The sequence below is a fragment of the Cryptococcus neoformans genome, chromosome 6 (assembly GCF_000149245.1).
Source record: "Cryptococcus neoformans var. grubii H99 chromosome 6, complete sequence".
Taxonomy (NCBI): domain Eukaryota; kingdom Fungi; phylum Basidiomycota; class Tremellomycetes; order Tremellales; family Cryptococcaceae; genus Cryptococcus; species Cryptococcus neoformans.
In genome coordinates, this window is record NC_026750.1 from 1,257,501 (window position 1) to 1,271,498 (window position 13,998).

The following is a 13,998-nucleotide window of genomic DNA, read 5'->3' on the forward strand; positions in this document are numbered from 1 at the left end:
GTGATTCGGACAGAGATGGCGTCTGCGAATTCTTCGTCTTTGGCGTACTTTTTTTTCGAGAAAAAAGTAGTCAGTGGCGTGTAAAATCCAAGAGAGGAGGAAGAAGACTGACCTCGACGTAAACGTCCCAGTAGCGATCCTCGTCAAAGAGATCAGTATCCATCAATTCAAACTCGCCCACCTCCCTGCTCCTGTTTTGGTTCTCATCCTTCAACTGCTGGTACGGGAATTCGGTTTGCGGGTATTTGTAGAGATATTTCATGTACGAATGTGTCGGGGTAGAGTCGAGGTAATAGTAAACCTCTTTAACGTCTTCACCGTGATTTCCCTGGTTACCGTTGAGGCCGTAGAGACGTTCTTTCAGAATGGGGTCTTTACCGTTCCAAAGACCAAGGGCGAAACAAATTCGTTGGTGGTTATCCCTATACCAGTTTCCATCAGTCGCTTCTTCTCTCAAGCAGGTTTGAAACGATAAAGACAACTCACGAAATACCCGCCATTCCATCTTCACCCCACCTATAAGCTCTTGACTGCGCCATCTCAAACGGAAACGAATTCCAGGCATCGCCATTCGCCGAATAGTCCTCTCGGACGGTACCCCACTGCCTCTCGCTGACATATGGACCCCATCGTTTCCAGTGGACTTGGTACTTGTCGGATTGCTGGAGACGGTATTCTTCGACGGAACGGAATCTGGGACCAAGCTCTGCGACGAGACGGTCTCGGAGAGACTGCTGTATCAGTAGCACTGATTGTTAGTAGATATCCAGTGTGGATGGGTGGGAAATAGAGCGGGCAGGAAGGGCGCGAGAGGCCCCACTACAGTCACGCGGGGTCATGTGCACCATTCGCAATCAAAGGACAAACGTGTCTCGGAAAGGGATATCCCCACGCACCTTTTTGTCTTGGGCCACAGCCTCGGGGGTGTCCACATCGCTCCCAGCGTCCTTGGCTACGGGGAGTGACTGAGCTTTGGCTGCACGAAGCAAGGAGAAAGAGACGTACGGGAAAGCTCGGGCGCGGACTCTTGTTGCGAGGGAGGACGTTTTGGAAGGCTTCGGTGTGCTGTGAGCTTTCTCCTTCCTTCCTTCCTTCGCCGGCCATACAAGAACCACTCACTTTTCCTTCTCCCGCTTGTCCCCCTGCTGGGCCCCGGGGGGCGCAGGGATATTAATCTTGAGCTGTTCAGGGACAGGGGTCGAAGCGCCGGATGCTACGGGCGTCACATCTCCAGCTGCGGCTCCAGCGGAAGGCTGTTCTTCTGCAAAACGGCGCGTGTCAGCTCCTGGCTTTGGGTGGAAAAGACGGTCGCCTGGACGCGACGGGACTGGGGCTGGGGGCCGGAAGGGGAATCGGAGATCGGAAACGAAGAGCTAGACTCACGCCCCGCCCGGAATAGCTTGTTCTGGAGCTTCTTGGCTGTGCTCATGGAGGTCTGTGCGTCTGCGCGGGCAGAAAGAAGCGAGAAGAGTGGGAGGAAAAGGAAGGAAGAAAGGGAGGGAGGAAGGAAGAGGTGAGTGCTCGACTGATATAGCGACGCATGACTCCCCTGCTGCCCTGAAGCAATGATGTGCTGTATTTCCTGATCGGGCAAATCGCATCCATCAAGCCATACGCGTCATACAGTAATAAGGGACGGGATTCCAGAGATTCCAGGCTTGCTCTCGATATGATTTACATCTAATAGCTGTCTACTGGTCTCGGCTTCTAGTATGCGTGTATGGCGTATAGCGCGACATTTACTCCCGCTCTCCAAACACACGTCCAAGCAGCGTACTCCTCAGCACTTCCACCCCCGGCGTGCGCGTGATCACAAGCGGCAACCCCCGCGGCTTCAACACCTCCTTCTCTGACAATGTATTTCCATTCTCCTTCTCCTTCTCCTTCTCTAGCCCATGCAAAAGAATACGCTCATCCTTACTCCTATCCACTCCTGTCTCTCCCGTTCCGCGTCGATCCACCACACACATCCCTCTCGTATACTCGCCCGTCCGCTCAATCGTAAACTCCCTTCCCTTCAGCGCCCACCCTTCCACCGGCCCGGCCCCCCGGGGAACACCAGCGTGCGCAATAGCATACCACACGGCTACAGGATCATGCATCTCCATCGCATCCGGTAGCCCAAAACTCGCTTGGAGACCACGGACCCTGACGAGCATCGCAGAGATGAATGCTTCCAGCGGTGTGGGCGTTTCTGGGGCTTTTCGGACGACACCGGTAGACGGCTCGGGGATGGGGACGACGGAAGGGTGGATGAGATCAGAGAAGGGGATGGCGTGAGGGGTGGTGATGTCGAGAGGAGCCATGATGAGTTCAATCTTACCCTCCTTGGCGGCAGTGATGACGGAAGATGCGGCGTAAGGGTCGGCAAAACAGTTGAATTCAGCGACGGGGGACGTGTTACCCGGGTGATCGATCGCACCGCCCATCCATACAACACGGGCGACTTTGGCGAATGTCTCTGGATCGGCACGTAGAGAGTGCGCGATGTTTGTCACTACCCCCACATAGCATATTAGCGCTTTGCATGTATTTTATTTTTATTTTTTTAAAACTTACATGGACCGAGAGCGACGATCGTCACGCTGTCGTCAGGCTCTGCTCTGAGGATATCAAGTATCACCTCGTAAGAAGGTTTGGGCGACGTGTCGAGATGCGCATGCATATCCCCTGGCTGAATCTCGGGAGGAGTGAAATGAGGGTGTGTCTCGCTAATGTTTGACAATCCATCTGGACCATGCTACAGGACCCGGCGAAGCGTTCATATAAAGGAGTAATAGTCAAAAAAAAGGCTCAGTCAGCTATATGTCTTTTCACAACGACACATAAAGGAACAGTCACTCAAAAACCCACAAAGTACGCAGCCACCGCCTTCTCCCCCCCAATCGGCCCATCCTCCCCCATCGCCAACATCGTCTTCACCTGCCCCTTCAACCTCCTATACCTCCCCTCCGCGCCCGCAGTCTGCGCCACCTCTTGTGCCAGGAGATGATATATCTTTAACAAGTTACTATGCGCAACGGGCGCGTGGGTGTTGCCAAAGACGATGGAGATGAGGGCCAGGTCGACTTCGGGGGAAGAGAGCGCAAGGAGGATGGCGAGGACGTCGTCTACGCCTGGGTCGGTGTCGAGGATGATTTTGTGCGGCATTGTATGCGTTTGTCTGTGTCTTTATCTGTGTCTGTAACTGTGTTTGTGCTTGTGTTTGTGCTTGTGTTTGTGCTTGTGTTTGTGCTTGTGCTTGTGTCTGTGTCTGTGTTTGTGACTGTGTCTTGTGTTTGTTTTGTGTTTGTGTATGTATCGAAATGTGGGAAGAACGGCGATTGAGGGATCGAAATGGAAATGAGGCTGTTCGTTATACAAAAGAGGTGGATGAGATCCGAACACCTCGGCAAGGGGGGACACCTCCACTCCTCCACCGAATCCTCCTTTTATTTCACCCCCGCCAACTTTCTGCGTCTACACACAACAACTGTATTCGAACTCACCTTTAAAGGAAAAAAAAACAGTAATATATAATACATAATACTCCCCATTCGATCATGCCAAAGGACACACCATCGTCCCTTCTCCCACATATCCTCGATAACACTCAGGTTCCGCATCAGCCCCTGCTTATCCTCCGGGACGAACCCACTTTTCCTGCTACGCCGATATTCAATCATCTCCTTGCAACTGCTGTTTCTAGGTATGTCCAAATAGTCTAGAACTGAAAGTCTGAGATGTGTATCGGCTTGAATGTGCATCAAACTTGTACAGTTCAAACTGGATTCAAAAAAGAACGGGGGAAAGATGGTAAAAAAAGGGAATGGGACGAGTTAAAAATGGAATGCTGATATGACGTTTTTTTGATACCTGGCAGAAACGAGCAAATCACCCTCGTGACCGTCCTTAACCCGCCTGAAGAATATCTTGATCCGAGTTTACTGCGCAGAGATGGGATAAAGATCCTTGACCTTTCGGGCTATGTTCCCGGGTATACTTCAAACCTTTCTTTTCCAGAGATCAAACAACGAATACTCTCTTCTTGTAAGTCTCCCCACATTTCTTCAAACTTCAAGCTATAGAATGTGGGGGCGTGAATTGGGAATGGGAAGCTGATGAAAAGGGGGGTATAAAGATAATGGTGGACAAATATTTATTGATGCGTTGCATGTCCTGGGTGAGGATTATTCCTTTGCTGGAATGGTAAGCCTTCTTCGAAGCTTGCTGGCATCTATAAAAAGCCATAAAGGTAAGTCTCGCAGAAACACCTTTTCATATTCTTTACCACATCGCCGTGCTAAATAAAATGTCTACAAATAAGCCCCCTCGCGACTCATCCTCCCTCTGCATCCTTCTCTCCTCCACCACTTCACCCCTCCAACCCTCTCTTCAACGCTCTCCCTCTTGTCCCCCCTTCCTCTCCCACTCCTCACCCATTTATCCAAACTCTACCTCTCCCCCATCTCCTCCAGCCCATCCGCGAATTACTGGATGGTGCTGGAGAATGCTATGAAAAGAGGGGTGGGCAAGGAACTGGCTTATAAAGGCGAAGAGAGGCTTGAAGTGGGCGCAAAAGATTGGGAAGAGGGTGTGGGCGTGAGTGTGTTGGTAAGAAAAGCGACGGGAGGGATAAAAGGGATATCCCGCTCCCTCGAAGCAGTGGTCCTCACCCCACCATCCCATCCTTCATCTTCTGCGACCAACTCACAACTCACCCTCCCACCCCTTTCATCCCTCATCAGTCTCACTCCATTCACCCTCCCACCTCCATCTGCAATCCCGTCCGACGCCTCGACCCATGGTTATCCCTCTCAAGCAGCTACCCACGCCGACCTCGACTTACCCTTCAACCTCTCTCTCACAGACTCTCAGCGTCAGGCTCGTGCACAGGTGCCGTTACCGTACGCTCATGAGGGAGAGGGTGCGAGTGGGGATCTGGTGTGGGAAGATGAGGAAGAGAGCGACGATGAAGAGATATAGCCGCTTGTCCCTGTGGTTTACCCCAGTCATAGAGTGTAAACAATGTATTTTACGTAATCTTCTGCCTCCACATTTGGTCTCCTGGCTAAGCGGGTGGCCGCTGGCGAGCCATGTGCTCCCATCTCTACAATCCCTTATTTCTTTATTTCTCTATTTCTTAATCTCTTTCTTCATTTCCCGACCCACCAGCCATGTCCTTCCACCCCCAATTCATCCCGCAATCTGCCCATATCGACAGGGATCCAGCGACCCTGTCCAACTACCTCGCCATCGTCACAAAGCACATTGACCTCAATTGGACTATCGATTGGGACAAGCAGGTATTTGGCGGGTCTGCGACGCTCAGGCTTGAGGCGAAAGAGGATGATGTGAAGGAGGTGGTGTTGGATAGCAGCTATTTGGACATCAACAAAGTTGAAGTGGATGGAGAAGTTGCTGTGAGTCACTCGCTTGCTTTTTGAGTTGGGAGGTAAACTGATGAGGTGGTAGGAGTACAAGCTCGGCGAGACGATTGAAATTATGGGCGAAGGATTGACTGTTATCCTCCCTAAATCTGTCTCCAAAGGCGCTGTATGTCATCTTTTCTTTGAAACCCGGCTTTTGACCACTGACATGATCCAAAAACAAATATTTCAGTCTATCTCCGTCAAAATCACCTACTCGACCACTTCCCAGTGTACCGCCGTTGGATGGCTCACTCCTCAGCAGACCAAGTCCGGTAAACACCCATATCTCTACTCCCAATGTCAGGCTATCCACGCAAGAAGCATGCTTCCTTGCCAAGATACACCTGCAGTCAAGGCAACTTATGGTGCCAAAGTTCGTTCTGGTAGGGGTTTGGAGGTGTTGATGAGCGCGTTGAGGAAGGATACTGTTGACCTTGGAGATGGTGTTACGGAATTTATCTATGATCAGGTTGGTTTACCCATCTCTTCTTGTCTCCTTTCGCAAATGATCAAAGTAGCTGACGCGAGAGCGTTTGGTCAGCCCGTTGGCATCCCCAGCTACCTTATCGCCATCGGTGCAGGCGAGCTCACCTATAAACCATTCGACAAGCTCTCTGGCCGAAACTGGAATACCGGCTGCTGGACCGAACCCGGAAACATGGACGCTGCCTACTGGGAATTCCACAAGGACACTGCCAACTTTGTCGCTACCGCCGAGGATCTAGCGTCCGAGTACAAGTTTGGCGTTTACGACGTCCTCTTCCTCCCCGAGTCCTTCCCTTACGGCGGAATGGAGAACTCTTGCCTCACTTTTGCCACACCTACCATTATTGCCGGCGACCGATCCCAGGTGGACGTTGTCGCTCATGAGATTAGTCACTCGTGGTTCGGTAACGGGATCGGGTGTGCTTCATGGCGACATTTCTGGTTGAATGAAGGGTGGACGACTTACCTCGAGCGATTGATCATCCGTGCTACCCATGGCGAACAGGCTCGTCAATTGTCTTTTACTGTCGGTCGACGGGGGTTGGTCGATGATCTTGCCCGATTGGAGCCTCGGTTCCAGCGATTGGTCGCAGAGTACAAGGATTATGAGGATCCTGATGAGGGGTACAGTCAGGTACCTTATGAAAAAGGTGCAAACTTTTTGTATTATCTCGAACAGACTGTGGGAGGTCTTGAGGTTTTCTTGCCTTACATGAAGGATTACGTCAAGACTTTTGAGGGATATGCCATCACCACTGAGCAGTGGAGGGGACATTTGTTCCATTACTTTGGTAGTTTGAAGAATGGGGAAGAGGTGGTACGAAAGTTGGGTAAGGTTGACTGGGACGAGGTGAGTCATTCTATACCGTATCCTGGGTGTAAAATAACCGAATTTAATCTTATCCGATTGATTAGTGGCTCCACGGTGACGGCGGCGACCTCTGCGTTGACATTAAATACGACGACACTCTGTCCAAAGCTGTAAGTTTTGGATCAAAATCTTTCCATCACAACTGTTCGGCTTCGCTGATAATTTGCGGGAAAAAGTGCTATGACCTCGCTGAGAGGTGGAACTGTGCTAGGGAGAGCGAAGACTTTTCCAGTTTCTCACCCCAGGACGTTGAGAATTTCTCTACTACCCAGAAAGGTACAGTCTATCACCACGCACCTTTTGGTTTTTTTCCCTCCCCAATTCTGCTAACGCGGTTACCCCAGTGATCATGCTCGACCGACTCGAGACCTATCCCCCCTTCTCCCCCAAAGCGGTCTCTGCCCTGGATAAAGTCTATTCTCTCTCTTCCACCGGTAACGCCGAAATCGCCCTCCGTTTCTTTGAGATTGCCCTCAAATCTTCTGCTGATTATGCCGAAAAGGCGGCCGAATGGGTGGTTTCTAAGGGAAGGATGAAGTTCTGCCGACCAGTTTTCAGGTTGTTGAATGAACAAGCGCCAGAGTTGGCGAAGAAGACGTTTATGGAGCATGCCGGGTTCTATCACCCTATTGCGAGGAAAATGATTGCAAAGGATTTGGGCCTTAAGGTGGAGTGATTGAATAGTTATTATTATTATTTATTTTTAGGGGGGGCATGCGTTTTTGACAAGCTGCTATGAATTTCTACCTGTACAGGATATGCTTTAATGTGTTTATCATGCATCCGACATGATTCTAATGTGATCCGCTCAATGCAGGGCCCACCACCCCTTCTACCGCCTTTCCCCCCATTTCACTCCCAGCCCCAGCCCCAGCGACAGCCCCCGCCCCAACTCCACCTTTCATCCTTCCAACCAGCACTGCCGCTGCCCTCCTAAAGCTCTTTACTTCATCCTCAGTCGCGAGCCCACACGCCGCCCACCTCACTTTAGCGTTGTGATCCACTAAGAAGACGTACCCCAAGAGACTGTTACCAAGTCCAAGAGGCTGGATGACATCAATAGGCGACCAGGAGCCGGTGGAGATTAAGTATGTGGGCCATTGGTGTTCAGGGACAATACGCTTGAGGGAAGAGGTGAAGAAGGATACGAGGAGAGATTTGAGAGCATTGGGTTGATGGTTGATCTGAGAGAGATGATATTGTCAGTTGGCTGGGTGAATATGACAACCAAAAAAAAAGACACCGGAGAAATGGGCATGTCTCAAGGGGAGGGGAGGGTAACTCACAGTAAGATACTGGAAGTCGGGATGCCCTTCCAAATCCTCAAGTACGGGCTGAACGAACGACCGAACGTGCTCTTCTGATAATCGGGTGGAGATGACAGTCACGAGTGTTGCCTTGCCCTTGAACACGTCTGTCGTATGGACATTCTTTCCAAGGAGGGATTTACCAGAAATGTCAGGGAAGTAGTTTGCTTTCTATTTCTCCCGTCAAGATTAGTGGCCGAGAAGAACGGACCGGGCGATGGAGAGTGCTCACGTCTTCGCGGATGAGAACATTCGGCGCTATCCAGAGCTTACCACCTCTTGCTGTTCTAGCTTGATTATAATCGTGGAAATACCCTTGCTTCGCTTCATGTAACCTTTTCAAGTATCGGCTGTCAGTAAAATCATATCTGATTGTCGACGTTGGACGCAAATATATCTAAAAGGGGTACTCACAATGCCTTCCTCTTGGCTTTCGCACGGTCGTCATCGAGCATCTCATCCTTCTTCTGCTGCCATGACTTAGGAGATGAAGTGGGTTTGATATGTGTTCCGGGTGGTCGCTGAAGGGGAGGAATGTCGCCCGAGGCAGGTGATTTACCTTTTGGCTTGGAGTTTGTCGGAGGGGCGGTTGCCAGGAGCCTTGAGGGGCCTGCGAGTGGGGTGATTGAGGCAGCTCGGAGTGCCCGCGGCTGGAATGGGAGTCTGGGAGGCATTCGTGGCAGTGTATATGATGAACCTGGAAAGAGAAGATGCATCCCAACTCGCAAAAGAACGAATTCACGGTTTCAGGTATCGAAATCTTAATTACGTAATATGTAACTGGTACCAGTGACAAACGCTGCCGAACTGCCGCCGAGCGACGAAGACGAAAGATCGTTTTGATGATGAAAACGACTGGAAAGGTAACGAAAACAGCACGAACAGCAATGATCAGGATGCCGGCAATCCCCCGCTTCGCTTCAAAAGCGATCACCAGCTCGAGGCTGCTAGTCCCGTCCCGACATGCCACAACAGCTGCCACTTCTTCCGCTCACGTATGTCGTACCATATTCGAAAAAAAAAAAAACGAATTACTAATACGCCTTGTTGTAGACATTGAGTCCCGCTGGAACAGTTACAACCCTCCCCAACAAACTTCGTGTTGCTACAGAGTCTATCCCTGGGCATTTCCACGCTGTGGGAGTCTACATCGATGCCGGTAGTCGATATGAAAGCCAGAGGACTAGCGGCGTATCACATCTTTTGGACCGATTGGCTTTCAAGGTAATTCACAAAATCGATTTTCTTAGAAACTTGGATGCTAATGCTCTATAAAACCTTAGAGCACAGACAAGCATACTGATGCCCAGATGACTACCCTCATCGACTCTTTGGGTTCCCAAGTTACTTGTGCTTCTTCCCGCGAGACCATCATGTACCAATCCACTGTTTTCCCCCAGTCTCTCCCTCTGGCCCTCGAACTCATCTCTTCCACTATTAGACATCCCCTCCTTCTCCCAGAAGAGCTTTTAGCGCAAAAGGAAGCTGCTGCATATGAGATTCGGGAAATCTGGGCGAAGCCGGAATTGATCTTGCCGGAAATATTGCATACCGTCGCTTTCCAGGACAACACCCTTGGTATGCCCCTGCTGTGTCCTGAGAGTCAGCTTGGCGTTCTCGGAGAAGAAGAAGTTAGGGGATTTATGAGGGATTGGTACCGACCAGAGAGGATGGTGGTTGCTGGTGTCGGCATGCCGCACGAAGAACTCGTCATGCTTGCCGAAAAGTTCTTTGGAGACATGCCCGCTACCACTACCACCGCTGGATCTCTCCATCCTTCTGTTGCTCAAGCGCAACAGCCTTTGGGGAGTAAATCATTTGCGACCGCGTCTGCTTTACCCGTCTCTCAAGATTACACCAACCTCGCGCACGCTAAGGCCCAGTATACCGGCGGCGAGCTTTACATGGAGAAGCCAGAAGAAGAATTTGTCCATATTCACATTGGCTTCGAAGGATTGGGAATTCATGATCCTGACATCGTGCGTCCTTTATCTCTTTCTCCTTCTCCATCGCTGACACGCATCTTCATTATAGTATGCTCTCGCGACTCTTCAAACTCTGCTTGGCGGAGGCGGCTCCTTCTCCGCCGGAGGGCCAGGTAAAGGCATGTACACCCGCCTCTACACTAAAGTTCTGAACCAATACCATGCCGTTGACTTTTGTTCCGCCTTCCACCACTGTTACGCTGATTCCGGCCTGTTCGGCATCTCAGCCTCTGTGTATCCGCAATTCGCGTCTAGGATAGTTGATGTCATGGCGGGACAACTGCATGCGTTGACGGGACCCATGTTTGGTGGCGTGGAGGAGAAGGAGGTGAGAAGAGCAAAGAATATGTTGAAGAGTACTTTGGTCATGGCGTTGGAGAGTCGGTTGACTGCTGTCGAGGGTGCGTATCTTCTATATATTTCCTCTCTTTTCGCCCAGATCCCCCGTAACTTACCATTCACTTCTCTCCTTTTGCACTCATTATAGATCTCGGCCGCCAAGTACAGATCCATGGCCACAAGGTCCCCGTCGAAGACATGTGCGCCAAGATTGACGCGCTCACTATGGCGGACCTCCACCGCGTCGCGAACCGTATTTTGAGGCCGGGCAACTCGTCAGAAGGGAGATTGAATTACGGATTAGGATCAGGCAAAGCGACGATAGTGGCGCAGGGACCGGGATTGGGTGCGTTGGGCGATGTGAGACGGATACTGAAGGATAGGTGGGTGTTGGGTGTGTAAAAATGAATGGAAGGTTAGAGCAGTGGGAATAGAGTAGAGAAAGTGGGGAGAGGCATTTTTGTATTACTAGACTTGGTAATCATAATCAGCATGAATAAACACCGATCAAACACATCATCTTCTTTATGTTAATTCCCTGCCTTGCCTAATAAAAACCGTAAACACTGAATGCATGGCAATTATACTTGTCAAATTGTACAAGAAGCTCCCACACAGCCTTTTCTAAAGTATCAGGGCTAACTCGCTTAACATCTTTCGAAGATCCTAAACAAGTCCGGTAAATCGGCCAGTTGATTGACATGGGCCAAACAGCTCTTTGGCCAAACTGTGTACCGTCTGAAGCTGGGGAACAAGACATGCTCGAGCTGCCAGAGCTGATGCTGAATTTCTTCCGGGGTGGGCTCTACACCCTCTAACTCGTCTTCGTTCATGTTTTCAACTTTAGTGCGAGGTGAAGGGGGTTGATCTTCAAAGGGCCGAGGGGAATAAAAGAATGCGAGTTCGCGAAGGAAAGTTTGGAAACATTCCTTTTCGTTATCCCAATCCACCTACATGCGCCGTCCATTAGTTCAATTAAACTACAGTACATAAAGAAATTATGGCCATGCAATGATCACAAAAGACGAGGGGCAAACTCACTTGTGTTCCAAGGCATAGTAAAAAATGAGGCAGCCGATCCAAATTTGGAGTATATCCTTTCAACAGCATGGGAAGGGTCTCTACTTTTCCATTTTCAGTAATGAGAAGGGAGAAATATTCGTCTAGCATTTCCTGACGGCCTCTTAACAAACTTGCGATATACTAGAAGAAAACGATTAGGCGCCAAGGACAAACAAGCATGAAAACGAGCGTAAATATGGGGTAAGACAGACGTACGTCGACAACGCTTTCTACTTCCAGCCCTGCTTCAAGCAGCCCAGGCTCGTCCTCTGCCGCTAAGGTCAAAAGCTCCTTCAATTGTGGCGCAGGATCAAGACGTATGCGGTTAAACGCGCCAAACTGCCGAAGACCCAGTTGATAAAAATGTTCATCGCTTTACAATGCAAATCAGGGTTAACATTTTGGATAATTTAAATTTCCTCGCCGGGGCGGCAACTTACCCCAATGAGCCATGGTTGACAAGGAATAGCTTTGTACTATGCTGGATAAGCGAAAGACATTGATATCGATCGACAACTCCGACGAAAGCATGCCGTTGAAAGATCTCGTGAAGCTCTGTTCAAAACTATGAGTTTCCTCCAGAACAAGGACATGAGAAGAGGAACTCACCAGCACTCCCATCCCTCTTGACTGCCCTTCTCAAAGATTGGATACTTGTAAAATGGCATAAACTCTCCTCAATCTCCTTCGCTTTCCCTTTCGCATTTTCCCCTTCATCCGCGAAAACTCTTTCTCTTTCCCCTTCTTCCGCCTGGCCCTCATCGTCGTCATCGTCGTCCAGTATTATGGACTCATCGCCTTGAAATTCTGGATCAACATTCCTCCTTTTGGAAGGCCGCTCTTGCTCCTGCAATTCTCCGTCTTCGACGAAACCGGAGATTTGGGAAGGGTCAACGACAGTGAACATGGAGTCGAGGGTGCGGTTGGAAGGGTCCATGCGGACTTTGTAGTTTGGAGCTGCTTTGCGGGTAGAGAATGATGCAGATGCTATAGCGGAACTTGAACTTTCACGTTTTTCTAAAGGTGTGGGGGCGCCAGGAAGGAGAGTCTACGATAGATATGTAAGTCATATCGTTGAAAATGAAGCGAGGGGAAAAGATTACTTGAACGGTGAAAGAACGTGAGAGGTTGGCACCCTCCAAAACGGTTTGAACGGCTTGCACGACAGCGTCCACAATTTCATCTTCATTGAGAAAACGGACCTCTGACTTTGTAGGATGTACATTTACGTCGATTTTTGCGGGGTCGATTTGCAGACTAATGCCTTATAATTAACATAGTCCATGGCGTTCTTGAGAAAACACATGCCTGAGATATGCCCAAGGCGAAGCACCTTTTGGAAGGTACGAGGTATAGTGGCCTTCTACAGCTTTTTTCAACTTGTTCGAATCTACCAGCCTATCTGAGTTATTAATGAGCATCTTTCAAAACGTACATGATAAATGACTTACTATTGATGAAAAGTAACCACCCTCCCTTCTTCGACCAGCTACTATTCGCATTACTCACCCAGCCTTTTAGCTTTGCACCTAGCCTAGGAGGCTGCAGTTCAGTCTCTGGTATTTCTAGTAACTCATTGGCCAATGCCGATGTATAGAGCGCCGCGATATTCGCCTTGGTATTCGAGCCGACCTGGGTGGCAACATCAGGCAAAGCGGTGCCGGCCTTTTTGCATACCCACGCAACGTGAGGATTATGAATGGCATATTTGGTGACCACGTCGATGATACGGTTATACTCGTCTGAGGTTGACTTGAAGGCACGCTTACGAAGTGGCATGTTGTAAAAAAGGTCTGCAGCCTAGCATTCACGGTGGTGTGAGCTTTACCCTTTTGCGTTTCTGGGGGGCGGATGCTTACGGTGATGACTGTTCCGTCATTGGCAGCGGCTGGCTTCGGATCTGCGGTACCTCCAGGCTTTGCGGGTACCAAGCTGCCATCTTGATAATGAGCTCTGACAAGGCCATCAGTTAATTACTACGCGTACTCTCCAGATTTACGACCCACTTCCAACCACACCCCTCGTTTTTGGTCTTCGTAACAACTTCAACGTGACTACAGTAGCTTATACTCGCGAGAGCTTCGCCTCTAAAGCCATAAGTCCCTAATGACTGGAGATCCTCAAACTTTTGCAGCTTTGAAGTCGCGTAGCGCTCGCATAGAAGGGGTAAGTCATCTTTGTTAATGCCATGCCCATTATCGGTGATTTGCAAGAGCTTCAGACCCCCATCCTTGACCGATATCTTGATAGATGTAGAGCCGGCATCTAGGGAGTTCTCGAGGAGCTCCTTGATAGCGTTTGACGGTCGATGAATAATCTGCGGTGGTATTGTACGCGTCAGCTCAAAAAACATTACCGACGCGTCGTGGCCTCACCTCGGCAGCAGCGATTTGGTTGATGACATCTTTTGTAAGTCTATGAATGGGTTTCGGGCCCCTGGGTTCGATTTCCTCTACTTCTGGCTGCAGGTCAATGTCCATAGGGTCCTCTGACATGGCATGTTGCGCGGGAAGCATCGTGCAGAAGGAATATAAAAC

At 49.9% G+C, this 13,998-nt stretch overlaps 7 protein-coding genes; 3 read left to right on the forward strand and 4 right to left on the reverse strand.

The window, feature by feature from the left end:
• Nucleotides 1–1,526, reverse strand: part of CNAG_02079 (cytoplasmic protein) — a 5,007-nt gene extending 3,481 nt beyond the window's left edge. Inside the window, exons 1-7 of the mRNA XM_012194536.1 lie at nucleotides 1,384–1,526; nucleotides 1,120–1,261; nucleotides 1,006–1,055; nucleotides 897–952; nucleotides 487–734; nucleotides 113–422; nucleotides 1–47 (exon numbers count right to left, since the gene is read on the reverse strand). The exon at nucleotides 1–47 is cut by the window's left edge and continues 849 nt beyond it. Coding sequence (XP_012049926.1) covers nucleotides 1–47; nucleotides 113–422; nucleotides 487–734; nucleotides 897–952; nucleotides 1,006–1,055; nucleotides 1,120–1,261; nucleotides 1,384–1,429 — 899 coding nt within the window. The 5' untranslated portion in view covers nucleotides 1,430–1,526. The remainder of the gene's footprint in view (nucleotides 48–112; nucleotides 423–486; nucleotides 735–896; nucleotides 953–1,005; nucleotides 1,056–1,119; nucleotides 1,262–1,383) is intronic.
• A 131-nt stretch (nucleotides 1,527–1,657) lies between these two features.
• Nucleotides 1,658–3,445, reverse strand: CNAG_02078 (hydrolase). XM_012194535.1 has 3 exons: nucleotides 2,854–3,445; nucleotides 2,560–2,740; nucleotides 1,658–2,497 (listed from the first exon to the last, which is right to left on the reverse strand). Exons 1-3 carry the CDS (start codon nucleotides 3,148–3,150, stop codon nucleotides 1,740–1,742), a joined length of 1,236 nt encoding a protein of 411 aa, XP_012049925.1. The 5' UTR covers nucleotides 3,151–3,445; the 3' UTR covers nucleotides 1,658–1,739.
• Nucleotides 3,446–3,470: 25 nt separating this feature from the next.
• Nucleotides 3,471–5,035, forward strand: CNAG_02077 (elongator complex protein 5). XM_012194470.1 has 4 exons: nucleotides 3,471–3,688; nucleotides 3,863–4,029; nucleotides 4,121–4,234; nucleotides 4,307–5,035. The coding sequence occupies exons 1-4, from the start codon at nucleotides 3,543–3,545 to the stop codon at nucleotides 4,963–4,965; spliced, it is 1,086 nt and encodes a 361-aa protein (XP_012049860.1). The 5' UTR covers nucleotides 3,471–3,542; the 3' UTR covers nucleotides 4,966–5,035.
• Nucleotides 5,036–5,082: 47 nt separating this feature from the next.
• Nucleotides 5,083–7,564, forward strand: CNAG_02076 (leukotriene A-4 hydrolase/aminopeptidase). XM_012194534.1 has 7 exons: nucleotides 5,083–5,402; nucleotides 5,455–5,535; nucleotides 5,602–5,880; nucleotides 5,953–6,747; nucleotides 6,813–6,878; nucleotides 6,945–7,044; nucleotides 7,113–7,564. Exons 1-7 carry the CDS (start codon nucleotides 5,157–5,159, stop codon nucleotides 7,442–7,444), a joined length of 1,899 nt encoding a protein of 632 aa, XP_012049924.1. The 5' UTR covers nucleotides 5,083–5,156; the 3' UTR covers nucleotides 7,445–7,564.
• CNAG_02075 (hypothetical protein) lies at nucleotides 7,524–8,784 on the reverse strand. XM_012194533.1 has 4 exons: nucleotides 8,490–8,784; nucleotides 8,308–8,410; nucleotides 8,055–8,246; nucleotides 7,524–7,952 (listed from the first exon to the last, which is right to left on the reverse strand). Exons 1-4 carry the CDS (start codon nucleotides 8,747–8,749, stop codon nucleotides 7,563–7,565), a joined length of 945 nt encoding a protein of 314 aa, XP_012049923.1. The 5' UTR covers nucleotides 8,750–8,784; the 3' UTR covers nucleotides 7,524–7,562.
• Nucleotides 8,785–8,927: 143 nt separating this feature from the next.
• Nucleotides 8,928–10,975, forward strand: CNAG_02074 (mitochondrial processing peptidase). XM_012194532.1 has 5 exons: nucleotides 8,928–9,070; nucleotides 9,129–9,299; nucleotides 9,359–10,054; nucleotides 10,110–10,461; nucleotides 10,548–10,975. The coding sequence occupies exons 1-5, from the start codon at nucleotides 8,963–8,965 to the stop codon at nucleotides 10,799–10,801; spliced, it is 1,581 nt and encodes a 526-aa protein (XP_012049922.1). The 5' UTR covers nucleotides 8,928–8,962; the 3' UTR covers nucleotides 10,802–10,975.
• CNAG_02073 (DNA mismatch repair protein MLH1) lies at nucleotides 10,952–13,979 on the reverse strand (the record flags this gene model as incomplete). XM_012194471.1 has 11 exons in its annotated part: nucleotides 10,952–11,349; nucleotides 11,441–11,602; nucleotides 11,678–11,834; nucleotides 11,902–12,016; nucleotides 12,071–12,509; nucleotides 12,565–12,718; nucleotides 12,770–12,863; nucleotides 12,913–13,261; nucleotides 13,321–13,414; nucleotides 13,468–13,778; nucleotides 13,837–13,979. Coding segments are annotated over 11 exons (2,321 nt in total), but the record flags the coding sequence as incomplete, so codon positions are not given.
• Nucleotides 13,980–13,998: the final 19 nt, after the last annotated feature.

Excerpts from the sequence above, each read along its gene's own strand:
- CNAG_02078 (XM_012194535.1), bottom strand. The coding sequence starts at position 3,150 with ATGCCGCACAAAATCATCCTCGACACCGACCCAGGCGTAGACGACGTC. Across the intron at positions 2,741-2,853 it reads AGGCGGTGGCTGCGTACTTT|CATGGTCCAGATGGATTGTC; the intron begins GTGGGTTTTTGA and ends CGGGTCCTGTAG. Across the intron at positions 2,498-2,559 it reads GATCGTCGCTCTCGGTCCAT|TGACAAACATCGCGCACTCT; the intron begins GTAAGTTTTAAA and ends ATGTGGGGGTAG.
- CNAG_02077 (XM_012194470.1), top strand. The coding sequence starts at position 3,543 with ATGCCAAAGGACACACCATCGTCCCTTCTCCCACATATCCTCGATAAC. Across the intron at positions 3,689-3,862 it reads CTTGCAACTGCTGTTTCTAG|AAACGAGCAAATCACCCTCG; the intron begins GTATGTCCAAAT and ends GATACCTGGCAG. Across the intron at positions 4,235-4,306 it reads ATCTATAAAAAGCCATAAAG|CCCCCTCGCGACTCATCCTC; the intron begins GTAAGTCTCGCA and ends TCTACAAATAAG.
- CNAG_02076 (XM_012194534.1), top strand. The coding sequence starts at position 5,157 with ATGTCCTTCCACCCCCAATTCATCCCGCAATCTGCCCATATCGACAGG. Across the intron at positions 5,536-5,601 it reads AATCTGTCTCCAAAGGCGCT|TCTATCTCCGTCAAAATCAC; the intron begins GTATGTCATCTT and ends CAAATATTTCAG. Across the intron at positions 6,879-6,944 it reads ACGACACTCTGTCCAAAGCT|TGCTATGACCTCGCTGAGAG; the intron begins GTAAGTTTTGGA and ends TGCGGGAAAAAG.
- CNAG_02075 (XM_012194533.1), bottom strand. The coding sequence starts at position 8,749 with ATGCCTCCCAGACTCCCATTCCAGCCGCGGGCACTCCGAGCTGCCTCA. Across the intron at positions 8,411-8,489 it reads AAAGCCAAGAGGAAGGCATT|GTTACATGAAGCGAAGCAAG; the intron begins GTGAGTACCCCT and ends ATACTTGAAAAG. Across the intron at positions 7,953-8,054 it reads CCGACTTCCAGTATCTTACT|ATCAACCATCAACCCAATGC; the intron begins GTGAGTTACCCT and ends CATCTCTCTCAG.
- CNAG_02074 (XM_012194532.1), top strand. The coding sequence starts at position 8,963 with ATGATCAGGATGCCGGCAATCCCCCGCTTCGCTTCAAAAGCGATCACC. Across the intron at positions 9,300-9,358 it reads TGGACCGATTGGCTTTCAAG|AGCACAGACAAGCATACTGA; the intron begins GTAATTCACAAA and ends ATAAAACCTTAG. Across the intron at positions 10,462-10,547 it reads TCGGTTGACTGCTGTCGAGG|ATCTCGGCCGCCAAGTACAG; the intron begins GTGCGTATCTTC and ends CACTCATTATAG.